Raw genomic sequence first — 23481 nt, forward strand, 5'->3', positions numbered from 1 at the left:
AAACAGACAACATTTATTTAAATAGATGAAAACTTTTTAATATTTTATAAAATATATACACAGGTGGCTCAAACTGCAACCACTGTTTGTTTTTTTTGTGACAAAAAGTTTCATTGGTTTAGTAAAACTCCTTTTTACGCATACAAATGATATAAACATACTTTAATTTTTGCTTTCAAAATTATTAACAAGTTGACTGAGTTGAAGTAAACTAAAATAAAACTACGATAAATTTGTAAAAAATATGTTTTTGTGAAGATGCAGCTTTGACCTTGGAAGTACTGAATTTTGAATTGTTCTCATAGACAATACTTTTTTTTCTGTTTGATTAAATCACAATAGTTCAATAAAACAAAATGTGTGCACAAAGATTCTGGGTAACAGAATTATCTAAAAGCCAATGTTAATCTACAACTACATAACAAAGCACCAAAAACAACATGATGTACAGAAAAATATAATTAAGTTTGGGTTGAACGAAGAAATATTGATTAGATGTGGATGTGAATCTTTAACCTCTGACATGTCTGGATTAACGTGCCGGTGCTCTAACTGAGCTATCTAGCCTTATGTTGGCATGTTCAACATTTGTGAGAAAAATGTAGCACAATTAAAAGAAGTTGTTTTTTAACGCTGCTAAAGTAAACACTTGTTTGTGTGTCAAACATTAATCAAAGTAATGGAACTTAGAACACGTGATTGAGGAGCTTTGTAATGAATCCAGGGTGCTGTGCTTTGCCATTATTTGAAATGGCTTAAAAACACTGGACACTCGTCTATTGGTAATTGTAAAAGACCAGTCTTCTCACTTGGTGTATCTCAACATATGCATAAAATAACAAATTTGAGCTCAATTGGTCGTCGAAGTTGCAAGATAATATTGAAAGAAAAAAACACCTGTCACACGAAGTTGTGTCCTTTTAGATGCTTGATTTGGAGACCTCAAATTCTAAATCTGAGGTCTCGAAATCAAATTTGCGGCAAATTACTTCTTTCTCGAAAACTACGTCACTTCAGAGGGAGCCATTTTTCACAATGTTTTATACCATCAATCTCTTTCCATTTACTCGTTACCAAGCGAGGTATTATGCTAATAATTATTTTGAGTAATTACCAATGAATCCACTGCCTTTAATTGAACCTATTTTGAAGATTGAATATTCCAAAATAGTTAGACGACTACCGTTTCTTTTTTCCTAAAGATCAAAGCAAAGTTTCATTCGCAAATTTATTTTCCTGTCATATTTAAATAACGTAATTTAAAACTTGTGATCAGACTGTATAGAATCAAATTCTCCTTCTAGTAAACAAATATTAAAATGATCTTAAGATGTCCTGTTTTTGGCAGTGTTTAACATCTTGGCTTATGTACATTGCATATATCAATAATACTCATCTTGTTAACTCTAACTCTCTTGAATTCCTCAGGCGAACAGAATCAAACAAAAACATGCAGTGGGATTTTGATAGGATGAGGATGGTTCAAGGAAAGTGAAAAATAGAACCCATTGCTGAGCTCAAACAATGGCAATGCACGTGTGTATGAGCAAAACAGAACTCTCAACCAATGATAGGTCTCCAATTGACCTCAATGAGGGCTGTTTTGGCTTGCGAGGTCACACGCAAGGGGCCCATCGGATCTTGTAAACATGTGACTATTCTGCATTCAGTTGTCCCCAGTCTATAGGTTCCTTGCCAAGTTTCTTCAAGATGTCATTTGTCTTGGAGAAATGCTTGCAACCGAAGAAACCCCTGTAGGCTGACAAGGGCGATGGATGTACACCTTTCAAGACATGATGGCGTTTCTAAAGCAGAACAGGGAAAAAGGAATACATATTAATGTACCACAAAACTAAGCAATTGTCTTTTCTTGTCTTGAAGGATACTGCACCAAAACGCTTCTCATGGGTCACACGGGCAGGGTCGGTTGTGCCCATGGAGTTGCTAACCCTGTTTAAAACACTGGGGTGATCCTCCTCTCAACGATAAGTGTACTGGGTTCTTTTGCATGCATTTCACAACACAAAATACCTACGTCTTTACGTCCCATCCGAAAGATGAGGCAAGAATGGTTACTTGTCTTGCTGAAGGACTTAAGTGCCAACACTGGGATTGGAACCCACACTCTACTGTTCAGAACACCAGAGCTTGAGTCTGGTGTGCTTGACCACAACACAACACTATTGCAGTGAAGAAAACCCTAGGTGAATTTGCCTCGGCCAGAAACACAAACCTCTTGACCATTCACAAAATGGGCACCCAAATTTCTGTAATGTACAGCTGCCAAGCTATATATAACAAAGCTAAAACACAACTCCTGTGTTAACTTATGAATATGCATGAAGAACAGCCAAACATCAGATTAGATAGACCAATTACAGAATGGTCTTAACTCATGAATATGTATAAATTACAGTTAAACACTTACCGTATTGATGATGCTACCTTTTTTGTGTGCGTACGATCCCCATAGCAGGAACACAATGTCATCACAGTGCTTGTTGAGCCATGCGATCACAGCATTGGTGAACGTTTCCCAGCCTTTATCCTTATGAGAGTTAGCACGATGAGCTTCCACCGTGAGCACGGCGTTCAACAACAGAACACCTTCAAAGACAAAGTAAGGCGTTCAATTGGATGGTAAAACACTAAGTAGGATTTGAAACTTTGCATGGTGGAAATAAGATATAGAAGAGTTTGCGGTAACACCATGTAATAACAATCTCTAAATGAGTTGGGGTGGTTCTGAAAGGAACCGTTGGATTCACTCGACGTTTCGATCAGTATGCTCTGATTGTCTTCTGGAGAAATGGTAAAACACTAGTTTAGGCCTTGGAATAACCCACGCTTTAACCCATTTTATTTGATTCAGATCTGTAACAGCTCATTAAGGTGTTGTATTAATACTTAGGGTGCTTCATGTAATGTGCAGGGATGAGAGTCATTGCTCACAAAAAGGTCTGAAACTAGGCCGACTATAATACATATTCTGCTGATGTATTGTTGAAATTATGGCTTTTCCACCTGTATGGTAACCCCTGGATTTATAGATTCCACTGAGCTTTTAGGAACAGTGTTCTCAGCACTAGAGAAGTAGATCAAAGAGCAGGATAATTATTATTGAAAAAGTAACTGCTGATTTTCTTCACCAGGCTGACTTAAAAAGTCTGATTTCAGATCAAAGTCTGACAAAATCTCATCCCTAAATGGGGTTTCTTGAGTTGTTACCTTGTCTGGCCCATCCTGTGAGATCCCCATGGGATGGCTTCTGAAATCCCTCAATATCATTGGATAACTCTTTAAACATGTTCGCCAAGCTACAAACAGAGAAAGAGAGTAAAGCAAATTACATTAGAGGCACACACCCGTCATTGCACAACCGACAAATTTGATTTGTCAGTCACACTTGGGTCTGTCTATATTATAATAATAATAATTGTGGCTTCTTATATAGCACAAATATCCGTCACTCAGTGACGCTCCTGGCGCTGTAACAAACTGCAAGATGTGGGACTCTGTTTGAATTATGAGACCTAATCATATAATGGTTCACCAGGTTGACTTCATTGTAACAAACACAGAAAACATTAAGCTGAATGCTTTCATGTAGTTTGTACAAAATTGATAAAAACTTACCTAGGTGGGTTGGGCACACCTTTCTGGACACTGAAACACAAACCTGTAAAATAACATACAGACCTCATAAATACATATGACTTTAGGGTTGAGCAAAGGAAAGTGGACCAGAGCGAGACTTGAACTTGCGACTTTCAGATTAACATGGTGACACTCTACTAACTGAGCTATTCTAGCCCTGATGCCCTATCGGTATCATTGCCCAGGGTGCCCGCCAGAAAGCATTCAACCTGTTACTGCCCATTAGCCAGAGATCAATTGACCCACGGTTACATTTCAACTTGGGAAGCAGCTACCAGGGGATCATCCTGAAAGGGGACTCAAATTTTTATTTCAGATATCATAATAACAAACAAGGAAAACTGACGGGGTAATTTTTGTTGTTTTTGTTTAGGGTTGAACAAAGAAGATTTGACTAAGCATAAGAAGTATTAAAACCTTAAAACTAATATTCAATAAAGGTGTCTGTGTTCCTTCAGGATAATTCGGTACAGGTTTTTTATAATGAAATGTAATTTGATTTGAAGTGTCCATACCATGTGCTTGTCCTGGTCCATGGTACGGGTCTTGACCCAGAATGACCACCTTTACCTGCATAAACAAACAAAAAAGACCAGTTGTGATCGGTCTGACATAATGGAAGGTAAAAACAATTTGGAAATAATTGCCTGTGGAAACCAAAATTTGTGAATTTAAACAAACCGTTTAAGCAAACAAGGGCTCGATTTTACAAAAATTTGTGAATTTAAACAAACCGTTTAAGCAAACAAGGGCTCGATTTTACAAAAAGCTTATAACGGCCAGGCCTTGAACTCGATGCTTTTTAAGGGGCAGAGCAATTTACTTCTTGTAAGGGGCACTTACTAAATTTCTATAGGAACTTTGCAGAGGGCACCACAGGAAAAGCACAGGGAACCACGGCAACTGTTGTGGGTGCCATGGGAGTTATTTCAAGGTCTGTGTGATGGATCTTAGAATGTGTACCCAGCTCTGAATTCTGATTCTGGTAATCAATGTAGCATGGTGACTGCTTTACTTCTTTCAAGGAAATTTTAAGGCTCAGAGAAATATTGAGAAAACCCTCTCAACAGCAAAAAAAACAAACAAGAAATCACAGACAAATATTATGAAAAATAGTTAGATTGATCTAATAAACCTGAGAGGACAGACTTACGTCACGGACGGGACACATGTTGGTCCATGTATACACCTGGTTAGCAGGAGGGTAGATAGTCTTTCTCTGCCGCTCTTGTTTAACAAAGTTATGAAGCTGCAAGAAAACGTTCACAAGCTATTTATTTTGACTGTTGTTTCTACAGATTTTCTTGGGTTTTTATGCATTCTAGTCAGAGAGGGCTGACTGACTCAGTATTTTATTGTGTTTGATTTTTTACCCCTTAGCTTTAATTTAAACAGCTTGGGATTGTATGCTCCCAGGGAATTGGAAAGTTTAAAGGATGGTCCAAGTATGCCCAAGAATAATAATGTTGTTAAGCCCTTTGAACTACCTAACTACTAGGATGTTTGCGCTAAGTAAGGAACTACCTAACTACTAGGATGTTTGCGCTAAGTAAGGACCAATTTTGGGCATGATATAATTTGCTTCTTGTAAAAAAGTTGGAATAATTTATAGAAGACTTTTTGGGCTATTTAATCCAAGGGAAATCAAATCTGAAAATCAGATTAGTGTAGGTAGAATTTTATGCCTGAATTATTATTATTACCTTTAAGAAGTATGGTTTGGTGAATTCTGCAGACAGTGCTGAAGCCCAGGATGGCCCCATGCTGGGTGGTGCACCTTCAACGCCGTTACCAATCGGTTTGGTCAGCCCATTGCTTTCTAATCTCTTTAGAGCTTTCAATCTTTGTAGTTCCATGCGTTGTTTTTGCTCCGGGCTCAGACTGCTTCCTCTTTCTTCTCTGTTTGATCCATTTTCCTTCGCGCTGTTGGATTTCTGCCTCTTGGGTGGGGTGCATCTCTAGAAGAGAAGTTGAAGTGTTTAAGTTAAATTTTGAGTGTGGACTCAGTACAGTAGTGCTTTAGACTCAACTGTTTTCATGATGATAGCGCTCTGACAATGGACCGATCCTTTTTAAGCTCTGCCCCATTGCGTATTGACCAATTACAACCCATTGCGCAACCAAAAGTCTGACAAATTGAGTTCGACATGCGTGCGCGGCAGAGTTGTGCCAAATGGCATTGGAGAGGCTCACATATTCTTACTCACACATGCGCTGTGGGCGTAGCCTAATGGACAGGTCTCTATAGTCTATTGTGATGTTCTCCCGAGACTGCTGGACCACCCCGTGAAACTACTGCTCTCACGACTATGGATTCATTTAATGGAAAGCAGTCAAGAGGAGTCAGCGGCTTCGCGCGAGAGCATTGATCTCGCTAGAAGAGCAATCTTCAACCGCGGAGAGTGAATGTTAACAAATTAAAAATATAAACTCTACTTTGTAAACACCTGCGATAATATTCATAATTTGTTAGATTCTACAAATTACCATTTTTCATTCATAATTGATTACGGCTATCGTTTCCCATCCGGGAGACGATAGCCGAACGAACCTCTTCGTAGTTCTACTTCTAGGTAGGAGTAGTATGGCGTAGTCAGGTAGTGGACATTGAATTTTGAAATAATACATCAGACAAAATAAAAAAAAGGTGAACATAAATACAGTCATGATTATGAATTTCCGTCTTGACCTGTCCGTCAGTCCATTTTCTTAGCCATTACTAATTAGTAATACTAGTTAATATTAAATGCCCCTATAATAATAATTAAAGAGAGTGTTTAGTGTTATATCAACTCCATTATGATTAAATGATTAACATGATTAACAATGACCAGCCAGATAACCACTTTCGGGGAGCTCACCACTAAGTTTTGTCCCCTTGCCACACCGTACCTGCAACTTATATATCCTGTGAGGAGTTTGTTGCAGTATTCGACAGATACACAGACATCACATCAGATAACAATCAATCATTTATTGTCATTCCTCCTCCGTGTCCATGGTCCATCATGATCATCATGGATGGTCGACGAACCAGCCAGCAGAGAGGGCACACACTAAAAACTACGCTTTGCTTACCTGATCGTCAAGTTCGTGGCCTTCGATTGATTTATCTCCACTCAGCTGTCTCTTTGGAACACTTTTAATCGAAGCCACTTTGAAAAAAGAGGATATCTTTCTCTGCCCAATCATGTTTCAAGTTTGTTTTTAAAGAAATATCCGATGTGATCGAGCGATTGACTTCGAGCTCTCCAATGACATGTGCGTATTTCGCGCCAAATCGTCGAATAACAACAAGTGGGCGTGGCCAATATGACACGCAACCCCTCTAACACAATGGAATACTCCAAAAAATAACATCCTTTTAACTTTACTCACAAGTTATTGCTCACTTCTTTCAGAAATTGTACATCAAATGTTTTATTTAAAGAGGAAATATCAATGCAAAATATCAGTTAGGCTAAATATAATTTTCGTTATTGAATCCATACCAAAGTTCTGCCCTAGGAAATGTCAACAAATTTTGGTTTAGGATGATTTGCATAAAATAGATTGGCTTGCTTTCCAAACATGAACCCTTGAGGGCGGTATATTAACAGTCACTTTATTTTTTATTTTACGATGAGAGTAGAGATGGGCGATTGATTGGAAGATTTAGCCGGTTAGAAATGGCCCTCAAAATCGTCATTAAATAGCCATGCAAAGTGAGTCTGTTGTGATGTTAACGAATGAGGACAAAATACTTACGACGTTAAAGGAATGTCTTTTTTCTTAGTGACGACTGACACCGGCGGTGTTCATTTATTTTGCTTGACGTTGGCGTTTGTTGCATGGACAGCATTTTCGGAAGTCAATTTACAACTAACAGTAATAGGAAATAGGAAATAACGTAAGTTTGGTCAGAGCATGGAGGTGGCATCTCCATGGTCAGAGTCTGTCATGTAATTAATTTCAAATGAAACAAGGAGTAGCCTATTTCTATTTTAAAATTTTACTGACTAGTATTATATTAATATTATTACTACTAATTACTTTTTCTATTTATTTTATTGGACAGGGCCGGAGTGAGTGACTGAAAGGGGGGGGGGGGGGGCTGGGGGTATTTTCTTTGTGGTTGCCTTTTGTGCTTTTTTAATGGTTAAATTCTGGAAAAAATACTTTGCAAATCCACAGGCAATTCACTTGAGTGGGATTTGAACCCACAGGCCCACAGCCTTAGCATTGTAAGACTAAATAAGAGCAGATGATGTCTTTATATTATACCACAGTTTCAGTTTGTCATTGAATCTTTAGCATCAGGTTCCGCAGGGATTATTTTTTAGATTACACTGTCTGTAATTTTCGTGTTTTAATGTACTTTCATGTACTTTTCATGTAATTTTCATGTAATTTTGCCTGTGGTAACCAAATTGAATGTTTTAATAAATCATGAAGAATTAATTATTAGCTACAACGTGATTTCAGCTGTGTTTAAATTAATATCTAAAGGCCTAATTTATGCAAATTTTCTTGTTTACAGCTACGTTTATGAAACCATCCAAGCCACAGTCAAACCAAACCTCTAACTTAGAGGAAGAAAGCTACCCCTCCTTTGTATCCTGATGGCTGCCCTGAAGGGCCGAGCAGGTTACAGTGTCATCGGGGATAAGTCAGCAGAGTTCTACAAAGACCCCATCGCGTTTGTCAACTGGCGTATCAAAGAGTATAATTCAAGGGTGTTTCTGTCTCGGCTTCTCAACAAACCGACTGTATTTGTCGGCACTATCAACGGAGTGAAGGAGTTGACTGGAGGTAGGTGAAGAAAGTGATGGATTCTGGAGATGAAATACATGTAGTTGACCCTGTATGACCTGTTTGTTCTTGACACTTACTGCAGTGTGCAGGGTATTCTGCAGAAAGAAGGGCAGAAAGTGCGTACGTTTGTAACTCCCACCTTCCATTTCTGTCTACCGTCTCTGGATGTCAACCCAAGTACAGGGCTTTAACTGGGGGAAAACCTACCAGACTTGTACAGCTCACAATTTTTACTCGACAAAGATTTATTTTACACAACCAGATTCAAATTGTGTGGAACAAGCACTCAGAGAAAATCTTATCTATTTGTGTTTATGTGTACATGTTATCTGGCACACTTGAAAGAGAACTGAAAAATAAATATCACATTCACAGTCAACATTTTCTTACAAAGATACTACAAAATAAGGTTTTTTATTCAAATGAAAAACACAAGACCCCAAGGCTTGTTCCGTTTTAAGTTTAACTGGTCCAGCACTATTAAGGCCTGTTGTCGAGGGTTAATTTCGGGCCCTGTTGTTAAATGTTAATCAGCAGGGCTGATATTTGTTTGGGAAAAACAAGTGGAAGGTCCCAATTTTTTTCAGGTTTTTTATGTCACCTTTCATTTTGTTTTTTTTGCTTTTTAAATACCATTGTCTTTGTTTATATATGACAGTTTTGGAAATGGATTTTAACGTTTGTTTACAATTAAATGGTTAAAATTAACTTAAAATGTCCAAACACAACTCTTATTTCACGGCATGACTTCTTTCCTTTCTTTTAAAGCTAAGAACTGCCATTTTGACATGGGGTACCGGGCATTTCTTCAGCCGGTATTCGGCAATAACATCATGTTTGAGACACCAGCTGAGGCAGCTAGACTTCACCAAGTCATCCATCGATTGTACGGGGCTCAGACAGTACCCAGTGTAAAGAACCTTATTCAGAGACTCACAGAAAAACACTTCAGCAATCTTGATAAAAGGTATATGCTCGTTACTCACTATTCGTGACTCATTACTCGTGACTCACTATTCATTACCAATAACTTATAACTCACTATTCATGACTCATCACTCATCAATCAATGCTCATTACTCATCTCTTGCGACTCTTTAATCTAAGTTTTAGTTTTAGTTTTATTAGACTTGACACTGGCATAAAAATATAAATATACAAATCGATACATAAAGAAATAAAGAATCAAATTAGCTATAAAAAATACCAAGCCAGTGAGTGGCAAGGAGGAACAGGTGACCAGCACCTCTACAAAGCCGTCCTGCCACAACTCGTTGCTCATGACTAGCTATTGACTCATTGCTCATGACTAGCTTTTCATAATTCATATTATGGCTCATTACTCATCACTTACTTACTATTCACAACTAATTACTCATGATTCACTATTCTTGACTCACTACTCATCGTTCCTGACTTGCTAATCATGCCGCATTCATGATTCATTCCATCACTCATGACTCATTAAATAGTGTGCTGCAGAACAGAGCACTTCAAGACTGCTGAACAGCAATCCAAACCAACAAGAAACAATTTATATTTCCTTTTAATGGAAATCATGAAAATTAAGATAAATTTATCCCATTACACCTCTCTTCTTTTTTTAAAACACCCTGTGTTCCCATAAGTTGTCACTTCTAACTTACTGATTTGCATTTTTTGTGTGTATTCTTTGTTTACTGTAAGTTAGTGTAACCTCCTCTTCATATTGTTTAAGATTATATCGGCCCATATATTTTGAATAAGCTGATTCATATGAAATCAACAATAACTCCCAAATTATTACTCGATACTTATTACTTGTTACTCTTTACTCATAACTCATTAGTCATTGCTCATTGCTCAGTACTATGGACTCTGTACTCTGTACTCTGTACTCAGTATTCATTGATCATGCCTATTTCTCAATGCTCAATACTCGTAAGTTGTTACTCGTGACTCATGACTCAATATTGGGTCCTTTCGCAGTCATTGTGTGAGTGTGTACACACTCTTCAAGCGTTTTGCTACCGAGTTTTCCTTGGAGCTGTTCCTGGGATTAGACGCTGAGAAACATCCAGACTTGACTGAGAGTATTATTGACGTCACCACAACTCACTGGCATGGTGAGCAGTTTATTCATTCAGTCTTTTAAAGGCACTGGACACGTTTGGTAAATTGTCAAAGACCAGTAATCTCACTTGATTTGACTCAACATCTGCATAAAGTAACAAATAATGTAAAGGTTTGGGCTCAATTGGTCATCAGAGTTGCAAGAGAATAATGAAAAAAAAAAACACCCTTGTTGCACAATTGTGTGTGCCTTCAAATGTCTGAAAAAGGCCTGAAATCTTTTTCAGATTCAAATATTTTAGTGAGAAATTACCTCTTTCTCAAAATCTACATTACTCCAGAGGGAGTTGTTTCTCACAATATTATAAGCTATCACCTTTGCTTGTTTTATTACTAAGAAAGTTGTTATGCTGAAGTATATATTGAGGAAAGTGTCCAGTGCTTTTGGAGCCCCTTGGAAGCTGTGAATTTTATGCTTATCTCGCCAATTCAGCAAAAATGCATTCAATTTCATTTAACACACATTCCAATTCATGCATTTTCCCCAATCCACTCAAACTAGGGTTCCTTTCTAGCTATAAATGCATTCCATTTTGTGTAGGATTAAAACAAAAGTTAAAAAAACCAAAGGAATACGTTATCTTTAAAAATGTTGGAAACTTTGACAATATCTAAGGTCTTCTGTTTTGTTTTTCAGGAATCATCTCTGTTCCTCTAACTGTCAAGATGTCAATGTTTTCATCCTCATATAGCAGAGCTCTTGAAGCGAAGGTGAGTCAACAGGCACATTTATTTTATTTACACAATGGTTTTCTTGCTAAAATTACTTACTGAGGTGCAATAGTTTTTGAGAAATTAATAAAACAAGTCTCAAAAAGTAAATTTTGTCTCAGTGAGACGAAAATTATTTTAGCAGATATGGTAAAAAACACCATAACTGGTTTTATACGCTTTTTACATGCTCAAACTGAAACTATAATAAATTTTGTGACATCATTGTCTATTTAATTTCTCAAAAACTACATCACCTCACCAAGTAATATTTGAAGGGAAGGTTTCCACTATCATTATCTTCAAACTGTTTAAGTTTAATGTAAATCTGCGGGGTTGTGTTTTGTGTTACAAAAAGTACCTAGACCCAAGAGGAATGGCAATTTTCATATCTGAAGGGCATGTCCATTGAACAATCTTGCACTCTTTGGGAAGCCTTTGAATGGGCACCAAGGCCAAGAGCATGGGCAACAGAGGCCATAGCATCCATGGTCTGTGTGTTAATAATTATAGGCCTGGCTCACTACACACATGAGAAATAGAAATACTGGGACAAAGTATTCCAATCAATTATGCGCTCAAGGCCACAAGTGTTTTGTGTTTGTTTAGTCGCATCTGTCATGCTCATCCGGTAACACAGCTGCCAGTGATGATGTGTGATATTCACTGTTATTATTTTAATTCTTTCATCTTTAGCTTATTAATTTTTTTTTCATAGAAAATATATAATTATTTTTGTTTGCAATTATACTCTTTTTTTTGGGCTGTATTACATTTATTTAATATTTTCGAATGAAAGTGATTTTGAATTGCAGGCAAAAGTTGAAATCTAAGACAAAATGCCTGCTCGTATTCAGAAAGAGTATTTTTCTACTCAATGAAGCGTTTAATGCGTTAACAAAAAGCATTTATATTGACTTTGTGCAATATTTTTTATTATGTTAATACAAGTCTGCACAACTGTGTTTCCCCCTCAGGACAAATTGTTGGGTATCATCAGAGACAAGCTGGCGCACACAAAGGATGGTTCATCCCTACAGAGTCTAACGGAGGCGGGGTTCCAGACAGCGGAGGAGTTGGAGCAGCACACATTACTCTTCACTTCGGCTCTGGTACCCAAAGCTATTGCCTCAATGCTTACGTCATTCCTCATAGCCACTGGGGGATCAGAAAAGGTAAGTGGGGGTACCTCTGGACCTCTTTAATGATAATAATACTATTAATAATAATAATAATATTAATAATAATATTAATAACAATAATAATAATAATAACAGAAAGACGCGAGATCTAAGGCTAAGGGGGTTATAGCCCAACTCGAGGAGTTACCGGCACAAAGGAAAATATGATCTTTCTTTTGCATGCTGTGATAAGATGAAGTAATGATAATAATAATACCTTAAAATACAGCATTTGTAGGGCACACTTTCTTTGTTAAACATTCAAATGTGCTGGTCTAGGTCAATCAAAGAATTCTCTGATGTGTTGATAGGCCAATTTCAAAAGGTGTGTTTTAAGAGATTTTTGGAAGTGTGAAATGTCTTGTGTATCTCCAAGATATATTTAGGCAGAGAGTTTTCCAGAGGCAATGTTAGAGAAGGCCCTATCACCATAAGTGTCAAGGGAAGTCCTGGGAACGAACAGCAAGCTGCCTGACCTCAGACCTGGCCAGACATGCCGTTGCTGTGAAAGTGTTTAAATAATTTAGGTTTCTCAAGGTTTGAATAAGCTTTGGTGGTTTTGACTGAAAATGTCTTTCTTTGGTTGCAGGAAATCTTGAGACAACAAGCAGCTGAAGATGCTGATTGTCTGAATCACATTCTGCTGGAGGTTGAGAGGTTATGGCCGCCAATCCTTGGGGGACGACGACTCACACTCGAGGTAAAGCTTTCTAATGTTGAACATGTTGTCAGAGAATGAATCTCAGATGTAAACTTATTGTTGGATTTCCATTGGACTGTATTCTTATGACAGACATGGTTTTATTAACTGAAATGCACTGAAGACTAGCCCTATGCCAGTACACCCGCTGAGCACTGTGTGGTTTTTAGAGATCGGTTTGGGTCATTTTGATGTATAACAGGCAGTCCGGTTTGGGGCAGTTTGAGGGGTAACAGGCAGGGCAGTTCTAAGGCAGTTTTAGGAGAAATAGGTAGGGCAATTTAGGTGAGTTTGAAAAGTAACAGGCAGGGCGTTTTGTGGCAGTTGAGAAGTAACTTGTAGGGCAATTTGGGGCAGTTTGAAGAGTAAAAGCGGGGCAGTTTTAGGGCAATTAAGAGCTTAAACAGGTAGGGCAATTTAAGGCAGTTTGAGGAGTAACATGAAGGACGGTTCTGGGTAGTTTTAGGAATATAAGGGGGGAGGGTTTAGGGCGATATGGGGAATTTTGAGGAATATCAGTGCCGGGCAATTAAGGGCGGTTTAGGGTAGTTTGAAGACTGAAGGGTCAGTGAAGTGTGTTCATCTTGTATGTGTTCTTTTCAGGATTGTGTGATCGATGGGTTTAAGATTCCTAAGGGCTATGCTGTAGTTTACATCACCCATGCTGCCCATCGAGATCCAACAATCTTCCCTCAACCAGAAACATTCAAGCCAGAAAGATGGAAAGACAGGTAAATATACCATCATTATCTTTAAACTGTCTAAGTTTAATTAAAATCTGTGGCTGTTGTGTTTTGTGTCGTAAAAAAAAGGTACCCAAACCCTTAAATCACAAAAAGTTAATTAGCAGAAACAGGCCACCAGCATACAGCTAATGTCAAAGGTCATGTTATGGCCTTCCCACTTCCCCAGTTCCCACTTTGCACAGTGTGTTTGTATTTATTGTCTGCAATTCCATGCGAAATACACCACAGAGACTTTGTGTTTTAACAGTTATCTGGTTTTTAAAAATTCATTTCCAGGACTTCAGAAGCAAGTAATTTACTGTTTACATTTGGTGGGGGAGTGCGTTCGTGTGTTGGAACAGCTCTAATGAAGACTAGCTTACAGGTAAGTTCAAAATCTCTAAAATGGGCTTGAGTCGCTCAGGTTCATGGCGCTTTAGAGTAGATTAATTTTCACAATTTGTTTCTTTGCTTGATGCAATCAACAGGACCTATGGTACAAATGCACAAATAATAAAGAACTGGACTTTAATGGTCATTACTTAAAATAATTTGATTGCATACAAAATTTGGGGGTTTCGAGCAACAGATAGTATACGGGGTGTCGTGGCCGAGCGGATAAGAGCACCGAATTCAAGCTCTGGTGATTCTGTTCAGCGGAGTGTGGGTTCGAATCCCAGTCGTGACACTTGTGTCCCTGAGCAAGACACTTCACTATAATTGCATCTCTCCACCCAGGTGAAAAATGGGTACCTGTGAGGGCAGAGATGATTCTTGTGTTTGATAAGCTTTGTTTGCGCTACATATTTGGCGGCACAGGCTGTATACTCCCAAGGGAGCTGAGATGGTTTAAGGAATGGTTTTAAGGCCCAGTGACCAGGGGTAATAATGTTGAAGCGCCGTGACTGTCACTGGGTGACGAGCCACTATTATTATAAAACATTGTGAGAAACAGCTCCCTAATGTAGTTGAGAAAGAGGTAATTTTGGTCTCTATTTTTAGGTAATTATGGCCTACCTTTATTCCCATTCCACCATCCCAACTCCATCCTCTGTCTTTCATGTCCCACATTGACCATGATTTTGATTTCTTCCACAGACTGTTTGTAGATACCTTGTAGAGCATTATAACTGGAGAATACCAGCAGGTCAGGACCTCTCCTACAAGTGGCTTCCTGTCTCTAGACCCAAGGATAACACAGTGGCCTCGTTCACCCCCAGACTCCCCCAAGAAACATCAACAACAAACTCCACTTAATGAAGGATTTGTCTTAGAAATCTATGTGGCCTTCATTCCTGGTTGTCACAACCAAGTGGTTAAGAGCATCGAATTCAAGTTCTGAAGTTTAAAACATCAACACAAAAACTCTGTACGTATACTTGGAACTCTCGTCTCAGAAATCTATGCAGCCTTCATTCTCAAAGGGGGCCCACCACAGACATATAATACCTATTATATGTCTGTGGTGTCATGTCATGGCCAAACAGATTAGAGCATCGCAGATCATTGAATTCAAGTTGTGATGGTTAAACCATCAATAAGAAACTCCCTTTTATGAAGGATTGTACGTATACTTGGACCTCGTCTAAGAAATCTATGCAGCCTTCATTCTCAAAGGGTGTCCACCACAGACATATAATACCTATTATATGTCTGTGGTGTCATGTCATGGCCAAACAGATTAGAGCATCGCAGATAACGGCAGGATAAGTTCTTTCAGATGTAGATAAAGAGCATAACAGAGTAGGCGGAATTGTTATCAGTACTAAATTCTACTTAGCAAGACATTACTTTTGTGATAGATGGCGCTTTCAGAATGGTCATGCAACATAGATGGGCCAATGTTTTGAAATGGCACAACGTATGTATTCTTTCACTTTTTACAGATGCATAATTTTCCTTGGCCAGGTTTTGGGTGCTTTCACTTAAAGTTCTCTCTTGCAATACATAGTTGTTTGTATAGTGAATATAGATAAAGTGGGCTGTCGGAATGATAATTTTTCATTGACGTCATCACACTGTCACTTAATAGGAAAAACTAATGTGCAATGGGCTAATGTGCAATGTTCTATGGTTCTACAGCGAGGGTGCCATGCTCATGTGCACAATAAGGTTAGTTTCCCCAGACTAAAGACAGTGTTACTATGTCATATTTGTTAGGGAAAGCTTTTGTATAGCAACTGCCAGATGGGTAAAACCTGTCACCATAGTGCCATATACATTCATTCAGAATTGTGAATGGGTGTTCACTGTCTCATGCTACTTCGCTCTAAACCATGAGGGTAGGGTGGGGATGGTAAGAGTGGGAACACACTTGAACTGCTTTAGAAGATTCATTTGTGGGAATATATTTTGGATACTATTTTAAGGATACCTCATGTTCATGGAATAAATATTTCATGTTGATTGGTCTTTAAAATTATACTTTTTATGAGTACTGTAACAGGAGCTGCTTTGTGTGTAATACAGAATCAGTTTTCAGGTTAATTTAGAAACACTATATTGAACCTGATGTCATCATCGCAATTCTTGGTTTCACCATTTTGGGAGTCGATGTCTCTGCGTGTTTAACAGAATAATGAACATTAGAGCGATGCGTCGTTTACACGCTTATCTCAGTTCTGGAATTGTAGGGAGGCAATGGCCGCTGTTGCCCCGGTCTTGTCCTTGGTGCCCTTCAAAGGTTTTCCATAGACTTTAGGATTTTCCAATGGTAGTGCCCTTTGCAAAATGAAAATGGCCTTGCCCTCTCGAAGACAAAAATCCAGGCTTTTTACTGGTTAACTCCCAAAATGGTGAACTTGGTAAATGATATTGGTTCAAGAGTCTATTCCGTATTTTCTTCAGGCTTTTCACCTCAGGAAGAACAAAACAAAATGTACATTTATGTCTCTATTTAAGCTACATATCATTACTATTATTTATTGTGATAAATGCTACTGGTTTTATAGGAAGTACTTAGAACTAGATACTCCATTTATTTTGATATGAAGTGAACAGATGTACTTATTGTTTAAATATTAATAACTCAGTTACATCGTGGATGTGTGTTTTTATATATTATAAATATTTATCTCAATTCGGGTCTCTTGTAGACCTAAGATGACAGCAGACTTACCAGGTATACAGATGCATCTATAGACCTTTTCGCAAATATTTGGTATGCGCGTATTAGGGGTGAATTGGGGAGCATGCTGGTCTAGCTAGCGATTAAGTTTGATCGCTACTAGGGTCACTAGCTAGACCAGCAATCCAGCATGCACTTCATTGAACAGTTAGCCGCTGCACAATGGGTATCTGCAAAAAGGTCTATGGATGTGCATATGTATGGCCTACACACTCTCAAAGTGTATAGGCAAGTTTCTACAGAAGGTACCCATGCCCCCCCCCCTCTTTTTTTTGTCCATATTGGATGCCATTATTAAATTGCCGGAGTGTCCTGAATTTTTAAAATGACTGTGATTGTGTTCACAGAACCCGGGAAATTTTGAGTATACAGTGCTAACAAACTTTGGTGTAAGGGTACAACCAAAATTAATATGACAAGATGTGTTATTTGAGCATAAAAGGAAGCTAAAGAGTTGGTTTCCAGGGGAGGGGGACACTGGATAACCTCCCTAGATACTCGACTAGTAAGCAACACCAATTTTCCCCTGTACGTCTGCTGTTTGAAAGTAGCCATTTTATATGTTGGGATGTTTTTTTATGTTTAAGTTATTGACTAGTTTTGTTGCAAGTATATGTAAATAGCTCTCGTTTGTTTAAGGTGTTTTTTTTGTGAATGCCAAATACCTCACTATGAATGCCCCTTTAAAAGGTTCTGGTGTTTTTTCAAATCTTATTTTTATTCACAACATTTTGTTTTACATTGGGGCCATTTAATTACTTTTAGCCGTACACCATAAATGTTGGTATTTTGTTTACACAATTCGATGGAACTATTGCTGTTATTGACTTCGTCTGTCATCAACTTTTTTTGGTAAAGATTAATCAATTTTATCTCTGAAAGTAATGTAGCAGAGCCATTAAGAAACTGAAAAATTTATTTTGTAAATCAAGCAAAACTTGTAAACAATAAAATCAACAATACAGGTGTAAAACCAATAGTCAGAGTGAACTTGTAGACATTAAAAGTGCCTCTTGATACATCGACTGTGCAATTTGTAGGTAAAATCTAGGCTTATCTTGGCTTTGGCAATATTGACTGAATGTCTGTGTTCTATGCTGCAATGAATGAAACCAAGGGTCAAAGTCCAGAAACCTAGGGCTTTCTTAAAGTCAAAACTTTCTAATCCTGGTCTTAGAGAGTTATGGATCGGGATTGATGTCTACATTCCAATTAACATACTTTTTATACTAAATGATCTACTGCTTTAGGTTGTATTTGTTTATTTGTTGGAAACAAACAAGTTGAAGAAACAAAATTCAATAAAGGTCTATTAGAATCAGGTTTAATAATTGGTTTCATGATAATCTGTAGTCAGATGATTTTATTTTATAGTGCAGTTTAACAGAGCAATAAAAGGACAATACAAAAAGTGGTGTATACAATTACCATCATTATGAATTTGTAAAATTAAGCTACAGTGATTTTGGCTAAAATAACATGAAACATCAAAAGGAATGAGCAGCAAGGCTTACCCCTTGTAATATTGGCTAAAGTGGCATGAAACAACACAGAAATGAGCAGAAAGGCTGTCCCCTTAATGCCCCCGCCCCCTTCCTCCCCTTTATGGACCCTCACTAATTCCCGGCCTCTTTGAAGTTTTGGGACCCGCCCCATTTCTAATTGACCAATCACAGCCACGAACGCTCAAAGTGAGATTATTTCTAGCAATGATGGAACACATCACCCCGCCCTGCCCGAAATGCTTCTCTGGACATTGATTTCGTTAAATTTTATATCAGAAAAATATATAAATTTGAATAATCATTATCACATGTTATATAATGCCCAATAATGTTGCATAATGGTTATGGTATTTAAATGCCAAATTCTGATCCCTACACCCTGTCTTCTTGAAAAGGCGTGTCTGTTCCACTTTCGAATAGGGGTGTCCCTTTAAAAGGGGTTGAAATTTGAAGTTTACTTCCTCCCTCATCGTTCCAAAACTATTAATTTAGTCAGTGCTTTCCTTTATTCTGTTTTTAAACTGTAAGTTCATAACACTTTGAAATGTAAGCCATAATTTTCGTAATTATACCCTTGTTTTTTTTATATCTTGTGTGGAATTTAATTCAGGGGACCGGCGGCAAAGGGCGCCCTCCTTGTCAAAATGGCTGACTTCGAGACGTGACCACGTTTGTTAGCTCTGCAATTTGTTCACATTTTTATGTGCAATTCAGCGGCCCAAATCTCCCCAAATGGAGTAAGGTGAGTTGAAATGTATACATACCGTCTGCTGAAGACCTTTTGTAGTAGATTTGATGATTTAAAACAGTCAAAATTAACGACAACATTTCCCTCACAGGGTTTACTGGAACACAGTGGAAGTTCGTTGCTGGCGGCCATTTTAAAATAATAGTAATACACGTGTATTGACTAAATTTGTACTATATTGCCCTTACATTTTGTTCGGAAGGCAGTTTAATAATTCAGCAGATAAAAAAAACCCATAAAATTGACATGTGTAGGTCAAACGGAAAAGTTTCCGTATGGCGCCACCACTTTTTCATTCGATATGAAATAATTAGTATCTAATTAACCTCAATGAGATATCCCTTTTTGTAAAAATGAGTGAAAAAGTGGTGGCGCCATACGGAAAGTAATCCGGTCAAACTATACCTTTTTCTGAAAGGAATAGTTCTGCACTACATTTTACTCGCTCTCTCCGGATAACTTTCCGTATGGCGCCACCACTTTTTCACTCATTTTTACAAAAAGGGATATCTCATTGAGGTAAATAAGATACTATATTATTTCATATCAAATGAAAAACTGGTGGCGCCATACGGAAACTTTTCCCTCTCTCCACCTATTTTATAAATATAATTACTATAGTAATCTTTCAAGGTAATTTTTTCTGCTTAAAAAAATTGTTGTTTTTTTAGACATTCCGCTGGACCACCCATCACCGCGAGCGGTAGACGGAAAAGGAGACCCAGTAGAGGACGTACGTCATGGAATTTGGTCGTTTGAATAAAACATTGTATGCATAATTCATATTTGATGTCGGGTCAGATGTCAAATCGAAATCGAGGCAACCCTAACCCTAACCCTAACCCTAACCCTAACCCCAGACATCAAACATGAATTATGCATACAATGTTTTATTCACACTACCAAAGTCCATGACATACGTCCTCTACTGGGTCCTCTACTGGGTCTCCTTTTCCGTCTACCATATCAAGCGACATCTTGTTTTAGACGGGTGCCTGCCTAACCAAAGATACTGTAGCGATGCGTAGCGCTCAGACTAGCATGGCCCCGCAGTTGTTTTGACGAATGCAAAGCTTGCTGCTGATTGGCTGATATTTATAAAACAACAAATGAAAGGCTGGGTTTTTTTTTCAGGGGGAAGATGTATGAAGGTACAAAGCGTAAATGTTAAAAAAATATATACCAAAATGAAATAATAGTAATAATGGATACATTTAAAAAAGAAAAAAAAGATAGGCCTAAATGAATTAAAATGTTTCCTTTCTTGTTTTAATAGTAATTATTATTTTTATTATTATCAATAATTTATAATTGGTACATTTTGAAACAATAATTTAATGAAATTTTAATAAATAAGAATATTACCTTGTTACCATTACAATGATTATTATTAATATTATTATCATTTATTAATAATTGAGGCAAATAATTTGGATAAATTAAAATGTTACATTTCTTATTTTAAAGATTATTATTATAACCATTAGTAATTGAAGCCATTGGACACTTTCTACAGAACAAAAATTTAAATTAAATTAAATTTACAAATAACTTACAGGGTTTACAGAAGGTAATGGTGAAAGACTTCCCTTGAAATATTATTCCATGAAATACTGTACCTTTTTGAGAAAACATTAAAACAATTCTCAATATCAATAGGGCCACTGATTTTCCGTTTCAGAAAAGTGCAAATTCCGTTTGGCAAAAACATGAATTCCGTTTCAGGCACAAAAAATTCCGTTTCATGTTTTTTAAATTAGATAAAAGGTTGTTTAATACCCAGGGACACACTTATAAAAATCAATTTGAGATAAGTTGCACTGTTGACTTCGTAAAATGTTCATTTGAACTGACAAATTTCAAAAAAATACTTTTTTTTATAATTGTGGATTATTTTGTATACTGCTGTTCTAAAAAGGTTGCACTGTGACTGCAGTATCAATGCACATGATGTGATAGACTTGATTCCAAGTCTAAAACTGCAGTTGATTCTCTGCATCAGCCACATTGTAGGCTAATGACAGGAGTGTATCCACAAGAGGGCGCTGTTTCAGCATGATCAAAGACTTGGGAACAAGTCTATGGACGTGACCATTCTCCATCCACAAACAAAATGTCAGCCATTTTGTTTTCGCTTTGGCGACAGAATGTTGACAGTTTACGGTTTTATTTTAGACCTTTCCGAGATGAAAAAAACATTGTATGTGTTCTTATAGATCATAGGTAAGCTAGTTTGTGTATTATTGTTGGTAAAAGAGAGGGAGAAAATGCAATTTGGGTGAACAAAAAATGTTTAAAACGTGCCGCGAATAATGCCCTTCGCTTAACCATGTTAACAACGTGTGTACATCATGTGTGTAAACATTGAGGATGGTGTGAAAAGTAGAACAGAATGATCCACGGATACGATCTCGTACTTTTTAATGGTCTGATTTCTGATGCCTTTTTAGTTTAACAAAAAGAATCTTAATACAGAATGCAATTTCAATAGTTTTGGCGTCAAGAAAAAAAATTAAAAAAAAATAATCAAATTTTCTGAAATCCCGTTTTCCGTTTCAAAGGGCGGATTCCGCGAATTCCGTCCGTTTTCCGCGATCGCGGAAAATCAGTGGCCCTATATCAAGAATAACAGGTTTATTTTAAACACATGTCATGACACGGCGAAATGTGCGGAAACAAGGGTGGGTTTTCACGTTATTTTCTCCCGACTCCGATGACCGATTGAGCCTAAATTTTCACAGGTTTGTTATTTTATATTTAAGTTGTGATACACGAAGTGTAGGCCTTTGGACATACTGTTTACCAATGTTGTGCGAATGCTTTAACACATTTGACACCAATTTTTATTTGAATAAATTAATTTGTTAGCGTTCTTGATTTTAATAATCATTTTTAAAATTATTATTATTTTATCAAATCACAGCATGCAAATGAAAGGTTTTTTTTTTCCTACACTATATAACGTACACATATCTCCCCGGGCCCATGGCGAGCTTGTATACCGTGTGTCAACCTCGTTACCAGGGGAGATGGATATCGCCGCGCCACTCTTTTCCAGCATGCCTTGCTCGATCATTATAGAGACGTACTCAGAGAGCTAGCGGGGATGATACGGCACGCTGCCCATGGTAGCTAGGTTGACTGTGTGCACAAAATATAACTCTATGGTGTGGGCACCGCCTCCCAGAACCAGACTTTATAAACAGCCATTGGTTTAATTAACGACACTGTACAACGCTAGCGACGATTGGGTATTCAGGGGCGTGCACCTGTTCAAATCATGTGCACGACACGTAAACGTAGGCTAACCATCGAGATTGCTTAGCGGAATGTCTCAAGTCAAGAATCATCATTTTTTAGCAGAAAAAATTACCGTACAGTACAATTTCATGCCTGTTGTTGCATCTTAAACATATGGAGTGGCCAGTAGGCAGTTTTGAAGGTAATTCAGTGGGTATTTCCTTTCCATCATTTTTAGGGCATTTTTTATGTGACAGCCATGAAAATGTTGCTTCACCTCAGATTCATTACAGAATTTGCTGGGGTGCTTATATGACCGATAATGACAAAGTTTCGAAAAAGGAATGCAGCGCCCCAGTAATATGGTCTAATAATTGTTTAAAATGTTTGAGATTGCCGAGTGGATTTTCTGGACCAACTTTAGGTCAATGAGATTTCAAAGAACACGTAAAGCCCAATTTTTGCGAGATTTGATTTAAAATAAAAAGAGATTTAACCTCATCGAAATGCCAAAACCACCCAAAACCGAATCGTTTGTGTTGTGAGACATGTACAGCTGTATGAGGTTACAGGAGATGATAGTGGAACAAATCTCATAGTTCTAGGAGTAGGCAGGCCAGGAACAAACCCTTTTGATTATTGAATCTCCAGAAAATATTGTGTTATACAGTAGGTCTTTAATGTTAGTAAAATGAAACCTTCAAAAGCAAATTATTCACCATTCATTTTGAAATCTCACCCCAAAACACCAGTTGATCGTCCTAGCCCGCATCCTTTTTTTTAACCATTTTTTCTTTCGATTTTGTTAAAATTTTAAATCCAACCTTTCAATAGGACTGGCCTATGGGGCGATTCCCGATCCTAACGTGATGCTCTAGAACACGTGTAACGATCTGTTTCATGATACAAAATTAGTGAATGCCTACCAGCGAATCTTTTGGGTGTTATAGGGTAGGGGCATAAAAAACATCTGAAATTGCG

At 37.7% G+C, this 23481-nt stretch overlaps 2 protein-coding genes across 2 annotated transcripts; one reads left to right on the forward strand and one right to left on the reverse strand.

Annotated features, from left to right (window-relative positions):
- Positions 1–1065: 1065 nt before the first annotated feature.
- On the reverse strand, positions 1066–6926 carry LOC117294845 (uracil-DNA glycosylase-like). The gene is made up of 8 exons (XM_033777381.1): positions 6736–6926; positions 5361–5615; positions 4811–4906; positions 4173–4227; positions 3637–3679; positions 3229–3317; positions 2429–2607; positions 1066–1805 (listed from the first exon to the last, which is right to left on the reverse strand). The coding sequence occupies exons 1-8, from the start codon at positions 6847–6849 to the stop codon at positions 1656–1658; spliced, it is 981 nt and encodes a 326-aa protein (XP_033633272.1). The 5' UTR covers positions 6850–6926; the 3' UTR covers positions 1066–1655.
- Positions 6927–7299: 373 nt separating this feature from the next.
- Positions 7300–17949, forward strand: LOC117294896 (putative cytochrome P450 120). The gene is made up of 10 exons (XM_033777445.1): positions 7300–7546; positions 8177–8448; positions 9220–9418; positions 10420–10556; positions 11201–11274; positions 12252–12449; positions 13045–13155; positions 13759–13886; positions 14178–14265; positions 14979–17949. Exons 2-10 carry the CDS (start codon positions 8259–8261, stop codon positions 15135–15137), a joined length of 1284 nt encoding a protein of 427 aa, XP_033633336.1. The 5' UTR covers positions 7300–7546; positions 8177–8258; the 3' UTR covers positions 15138–17949.
- Positions 17950–23481: the final 5532 nt, after the last annotated feature.

Source organism: Asterias rubens, chromosome 9 (assembly GCF_902459465.1).
Source record: "Asterias rubens chromosome 9, eAstRub1.3, whole genome shotgun sequence".
Lineage (NCBI taxonomy): Eukaryota > Metazoa > Echinodermata > Asteroidea > Forcipulatida > Asteriidae > Asterias > Asterias rubens.